General features: G+C 40.0%; 1 protein-coding gene and 1 non-coding gene across 2 annotated transcripts; both read right to left on the reverse strand.

Moving 5' to 3' along the window:
* Window positions 1-1,039: 1,039 nt before the first annotated feature.
* Window positions 1,040-5,325, reverse strand: cox7c (cytochrome c oxidase subunit 7C). The gene is made up of 3 exons (XM_043708635.2): window positions 5,170-5,325; window positions 2,171-2,301; window positions 1,040-1,152 (listed from the first exon to the last, which is right to left on the reverse strand). The coding sequence occupies exons 1-2, from the start codon at window positions 5,245-5,247 to the stop codon at window positions 2,185-2,187; spliced, it is 195 nt and encodes a 64-aa protein (XP_043564570.1). The 5' UTR covers window positions 5,248-5,325; the 3' UTR covers window positions 1,040-1,152; window positions 2,171-2,184.
* Window positions 2,044-2,108, reverse strand: LOC122539759 (small nucleolar RNA Z39). Its single transcript, XR_006309176.2, has one exon. It is a non-coding gene; the product is annotated as a small nucleolar RNA Z39 (small nucleolar RNA).
* Window positions 5,326-6,896: the final 1,571 nt, after the last annotated feature.

Raw genomic sequence — 6,896 nt, forward strand, 5'->3', positions numbered from 1 at the left:
ATTACCACACTATTCAAGGGAATGTTTGAGGACAGGACTTGTCTCCACATGGTCGTGGTGGCGCCTCTGACTGATGCTCATCAGTCAGAGGCATATTGATGAGACATGATACACATTGAAGCCCCCCCACAGAGGATATTCTTTGTCTATTAATTGCTACTCTTGGTGGTGCTTTTGAGTGTGTTCAGCATCGTCCCTCAATTGATTGATCATTGCTGATCAATGGTAGCTGGTAACCAGATGTCCTCACCTATTATTGACCTGATGCCAAAGTCAATCTCTGAAGGCTAATCAGTTTCACTGGCAAGGATAGTGACTGAGGAGTCTAGGATAATGGGACTTTTAGGAAGCAGGTTGGACTGTCAGGTTGTTGTTGGGTTATTTCTCCCCACTGCAACAAGTCACCAGATGTTAGCAAGAGAGATCACTATACTTGAACTATAGGCCAATGCACTTAGAATCACAAAACGTGATCAGCACTGTAGTGGTAGCATTATGCGACTAGATTATTCCCAGTTCCAACCTTCTAATGAAGTAGAACTGTACTGATCAGCTACTTTCAAGGGGCTTAACAACATTTCTCCTATAGCTCAAAGATTCACCCACCTATCGTGAAGAACCAAGATTACTAATAGTTACTTATATTAGTATAAACCTGCAGATTAGAGCTGAAAATGTGTTGCTGGAAAAGCGCAGCAGGTCAGGCAGCATCCAAGGAGCAGGAGAATCAACGTTTCGGGCATGAGCCCTTCTTTCCTGAAGAAGGGCTCATGTCCGAAACATCAATTCGCCTACTCCTTGGATGCTGCCTGACCTGCTGTGCTTTTCCAGCAACACATTTTCAGCTCTAATCTCCAGCATCTGCAGTTCTCACTTTCTCCTAAACCTGCAGATTAAGCAAGATGATTTGCAAAAAGAAAGCACACAAAGGAGAGGTTCATTTTAAACCTAACACCCAAGACGTAAATTTTAGTATATGAGACTCTGAACTCAGCCAAATACCAAAAGTAGATAAAGATAAAGCACAAAGAGGGGAATATTTAATTTCTTAATATTTTTATTTACAAGAACACCTCACTGGAAAGATTAACAGACTCTTGAGGATATAAGCTGCTCAGCAGATATCTACCACAGTTAAGGTGGCTTTTTAATCTGGAAAAGAAAAAAAAAGTTTAGAAGTACTACGAGTCTAACCAAAACATTTAAGTATAAACAAGATCTTGGAAAAAACACAGGTCTTGCAAACATTTGTAGAGAAAGGGACGGAGCTGCCATTTCTGATCTGTGACCTTTCATTGCCAATAAAGCTTTGGAAGGGGAAGTAGGGGTGCAAAGTACTTCAATTCCTAGCTGGTTCCCTTTAAACAGATGGAGAATGAAAAAAGTCCAATAGTGCATTTTCCAATAATTCTGAAGTGGTACTATGAAACTCTGCAAAAGCACATGCAGATACTCCAAACTAACAATAAGTTTGACAAGTATTGTACTCTAATCAACAAGACTGGTTTTGTTCTTCAAAGATGTATAATAAAAAAAATTGCTTTTATGGTCCTTTCATTACCATCCTAACTTTGTCCCTAAATCCAGAATGCGCTAACTCTAGCTTACAGTTTCCAAAAGACTTGAATCCAGGTTAATGAAGCTACATTAAGTGTAAAATATTTAGCATAGAATCAACTGTGGCTTACACAAATTCATAAATTCTTTAAAATGGTGATTGAGATTTAACAGTACCCTGAAAAATAACTACACTCAAGTGATCCAGCACTGGACAATTATAATGCAGAATGAAACTTTGTCAAATGCTTTCTGTCCTACTAAATTATATATGTGTCAAACTGAATACTTGCTAGAAACTTAGTGTGTTGACGGGAATTGCATGGTAATACCTACAAAGTAATTGCTGATGCTAATCACAAGTTATACTCAAGTGTCCAAATATGGCCACATGATAACATGGTTGATCAATACCTACTTAATGACTCATTGACCAAATACAAAGTGACAACCACATTGCAAGGGTAAACAAGTTATGGGGTTTGGTGCATCAGAAAGCGTTTACAGTGTCACAGTATTACTCATAACCAAAAGATTCACATCATATGCACCAGATAAACAATTGATTTTGAATTTATTCAATCTCACAGGAAAATTTTAGATGGTCACGTACTGAATAATGTAGTCTCATTTCTTCAGCATTTGGTGCCAGACTAAAACAAATGGAGCAGCAAAGCCACTACCAAAGAATACTGTCATCATCGCCAACAGCCTCCACTTGTTCTCCACAGAAAATGGCAAGTTCTGTTAAAAATAAAAAAAGGAAACCAATTAATCCAAGTCAAATAAAGCAGCAAATAATAAATTTGGTGTTGGTACATCAGCAAGCGTTTACAGTGTCATGATATCATTCATTTAAAGAATTCACATCATTTGTACCAGATACTTCTAGAAAAACACCATCATATAGTCACAGCATTCAATACAAAACTGACCCAAATGGTGCCAACTACTAGAGATAGCACAACAGTTTTTTATGAAAGCAATACTACTTCAAAGTAGTAGAAAGGTCAAGATTCCCTTTTCAAAACAACAAGAAAACATGCTAGAATATCCCATTTGACTATTATAGTCAGTGGTAACATTTGTCACAAACTTCAACGATCTCCACAATATGGAATGCTCCTTGCTTGATAACAAAAATCAGGCAACCTTGTCTAACTAATGTCCCTAAAGTGGGGAATCACACTAAAGACTAGAGGATAAAATTCACTGATCAGCCTCAGTGAAATTTACATGGAACGAAATAAGAATTGACATACATATTAGAAGCTGAATAGTTACTGTCGAGTGTAGGTATTAACAGTGATATTGAAAACATAAAGGGGAAGTTCTCTGTCTAGTGCTTTCAAGAACACTTTCTCAAAGTGCATGGAGTCTGGTCGCAACAGATTATCTGCAGTTAAACATCAGAATTCAAAGTGCCAATCAATGACTTCAGGGCCACTAATAATTCAAACCAACTACAGATGAATTTTCAATTTGCTAGTGGTTATAAATTATGAAATTAATTTAATTCTTTACATATCCAGGATGAGTTTACTCATCTGAGCAGAGTTATCATTACTGGTTTACTGTACAATACAGATTCTAGACTTGAGAAATATCAGTCAAACTAAACATTTTGCTCAAAAAAAAATCAGCCATCAGTCATTCAAAATAAATGGAGAGAAAAGGCATACCCATCTGCAAGGTGACTGCAAGGATAGAGAAACAGCAAAATGCCCAATTTTGAAGTTTTAGAAAAAGGTACAGGCCATTAAAAAAGTGTAGTCACTAAAATGCAAATTTATAGAAGAAAATAACAACTGCTGAGGACTAAACCATTGTTTCCAAATGCAAATGAGCACTTTTCCACATTCCAATGACTCCATAAAAAGTACATGATGAATTGTAGGCTTTTTTTTAGATTAGATTACTAATCTAAAAAAAAAGCCCACAATTCTCCATAAAAAGTACATGATGAATTGTGGGCTTATGTTATGAAAAATGGTTGAACAGGTTAGGCCTGCATTCATTGCAGTTTAGAAGAATTAATGGTGAACTAAGTGAAATTAGATTTGAAGGGAGCAGATAAAGTAGAAATCTGGTGGATCTATCTAAAGTAGAAATCTACTGTGGCTGAGACTAAAACTCAGGGACATCATTTAAGATGAAGCACCTCCCATTTAAGTCTGATAAAGCAAAATTTCTTCACTCAAAATTATTAAGAATAGTGGAATTCTTTTCCCAGAGGGTCATGGCAGGCAGGAGTTTACATTTATATATTTAAACTTGAAGCATTTTTTTGATAGGCAAGAGCAAAGGGTTTAAGAGTAAAAGGAGCAAAAAGCAGAGCTTAGACACAAGGATCAATCATGACTGGTGGTGCAAATTCAAGCACCAAATGGTACACTGCTGCTCCCAAGTTCTATACTGGAACACCAAGACAAAACGGATTTACGTAATTCAGGTATCAAACAGAGGATAGGTGCAGATCAATCACAAGGGTGAAAGTTAAGTGAATAAAAGGAAAAACAGAATGTGGAAGATAACAGGTTCAAATAGCAAAAAACAAAAGAAATAACAGCAATCCACAACAACTGCGGATGCTGGAGATCTGAAAAAAAAAATCATAATCCTGACAGATTCAACAGCCTTCAAACATTTAACACTGCTTTCTGCCCACAAATGCTTTCATGAGCAATTTCTGCTTTTGAAAAAAAAAACAAGCTGCTGGGATAAATTCAGCAGGTTTGACAGCATCTGTGGAGAAAGAAAAGAGTTAACACCAGGCCCAAATTGACTTCAAATCTGAAGCAAAAACAGGAAGTCAAGACAGACAATGGGGACAAATACCAAAATGGAGGACAGCATTCATGGTTTGAAGCTGTGGAACTATGGCCAGAAGGCCAGAGTGCCTAAATAATAAAGTGTGCTACCACTCCAGATTGTGTGAGGCCTATTACAACATTGATGCACAGGATGAAGATAGAGTATTGCAAACGACCTAAAGGTCAGGATCGTGCTGGAGGACTGGGCAGGGGTGTTCTGAAGAGCAACTGCCTGATCTGCGTTTGGCCTCCCCAGTGTAGCACGTCAAATAACGCAGACTATATTGAAAGTGATACATAAATCGTTCCTTCATCGAAAAAGGAGCCTTGGGCACTGAGGTGGTAAAGGAACAAGGTGAAACAAGGGCATTACATGGAGTTGGTTCCAGTCAATCGGGGGGGGAAAGAGAGTTTCGGACACGGAAGGGAATGATACTGAAGCAGAGACACGGAAAGGCAGCTTCCGCCCCACCAGGGGAGATGCTGGTGGTTCTGAGCCGCTACTCCAGCTCCGAGACATGGGAACAGTGAGGCCTTTTACCGCGCTCTCCTCGCCGCAGTAACGTTCAACCCGCTACAACTGTGAAGGCGGCGGACTGACCGGCCCGTGGGGGGTGGGGGGAGGTGGAAGAGAGGGTAGAAGACAGCGCTAGCCTTGGGCCAGGTGGTCCAACAGCATCGCGGCCTCCCCCCACACCCACCGACCGCCCGCCCGGAGGAGGCCTCACGCCTCCCGGCTGCAGTTAACGGAGCCCCCGCCCGAGACACTTGAATCTCCGTCCGTCCGTCCGTCCCGTACCTTTCCCGGTCCCTCCTCATAGTGTGACCTGCGGATCAGCGAGGTGCTGAAGTTGCGAACCGTCCGTGCCCACAACATGTCTTCCCGTTCACTAACGACTCGAACCTTCTTCCTGACCTTCCCCTGACCGTCAGCGAGGTCGCAGTGCACTGTGGGTAATCGTGGCGCAGCCCAGACCGAACTACAAAGACCAGCATGCACCACCCTCACTGCGCACGCGCATTCGCGAGTGACTCAGCTCTGTTTAAATAAGGCCTCACTGATTTAATGTGGTTAAAAATCCCACAACACCAGGTTATAGTCCAACAGGTTTATTTGGAAACACAGTCTATTGGACTATAACCTGGTGTTGTGGGATTTTGAACTTGGTCCACCCCAGTCCAATATTGGCACCTCTTCAACATGATTTAATGAGTTTCAAGTTTATTGTATAGATAATTACATCTGTGTGCAGTGCAATTGACATGGATGTGTTTAAAATTGCCTGAAATGGGAAGACTTTCACACCCCAACGCAATCATTTTCTCATCTTGATCACAAATCTTTTTAAAAAGGCTATTGTGTTCAACGAAACTGATGTGAAATGGCAAAATTGTTTGAGAATACGTGAAACACTGACCAGTAAACAAAATTGAATACAGTATGAAGCAAAATGCTATTGTGGTGAGTGAATGTGAAAAAGTGCTGGTGACAGTGATAGCAAGTATAAATTCAAGAGGGAACATGAATGAATCAGGTAGAGGAAGAGAAAGAGACAGCAGAAGAATAGTAAAGCAGAGAAAAGCTTAACTTGTAAGGAGAACCAGTATGGATGATGCTGTTTTTGATAACTCATACTATTTGATATGTTTTATTTTCTCAGTATGCTAAAATGTATTGTGTTTTTTTTTGAAGACCAAATCAACACTTACAGTATATTGGCAATAAAGCTTCAGGGAAGGATGATGGGCTAATATTTACTTGGTCTTAACATATTATTAGGACAGAAACAAGTCTTGGAATGGGGTCAGTAAAATTACTGTTACCATTTTTATGTATTGCTATGTATTTGAAATATCCACTTGTCTCTGGAGGTCGGCCCTTTCAATATGCAAGCTTCTTTGAATTATACAGGACTCTGCCATTTCAGACAGAAGTGAGCATTTGCAGTGCATTCTTCAGCCCATTTCACTGACAACCTACCTGAAAATTCATAGTAAAAGGCAACACAGCAGTTATTTGTTTTGGAGCAGAAGTACTTCTCACTGTCATAACATGCTTTGTCTTTTTCTTTTGTCTTTGCAGTCAATGTGTGTATGTACACATCCAAAACCTTAGAGATCCCAAGCCTTAGAGTGTTGATTGCTCTATGACAGTGGAATTATTGGAGAGATATGCTGCTATTAGTGCATTGTTAGGAGGATGAGTGTGGAGGATTCTAACCACTGTTGACTACCTACCCCTTGGCCATTCAGGTGCACAGAACAGGATACAGGCTGAGGGATGCCATACATGCCCACTCCCATCCCTGCCTTCAGTGAAAAGAATATTCCAATAATTTTTTTCTTAAGTTGCAGCAAGAACAGAAGATTAATATGGTTGTGCCAGGAAGATAATTTGAAGGAAAAGAACAGTACAAGTATTTGGAAAATCAAGATCAAGTGACTGCAGCAGGAGGTGGGGATTTGGGGACCAGTGCCCTTTGATAATGTACTGAGAGAAAACCATAGCATCTCATCAATGCTCAT

This window comes from Chiloscyllium plagiosum, unplaced genomic scaffold, assembly GCF_037043375.1.
Source record: "Chiloscyllium plagiosum isolate Xiang-an unplaced genomic scaffold, Cpla_swu_hap1 HiC_scaffold_2, whole genome shotgun sequence".
NCBI classification, from domain to species: domain Eukaryota; kingdom Metazoa; phylum Chordata; class Chondrichthyes; order Orectolobiformes; family Hemiscylliidae; genus Chiloscyllium; species Chiloscyllium plagiosum.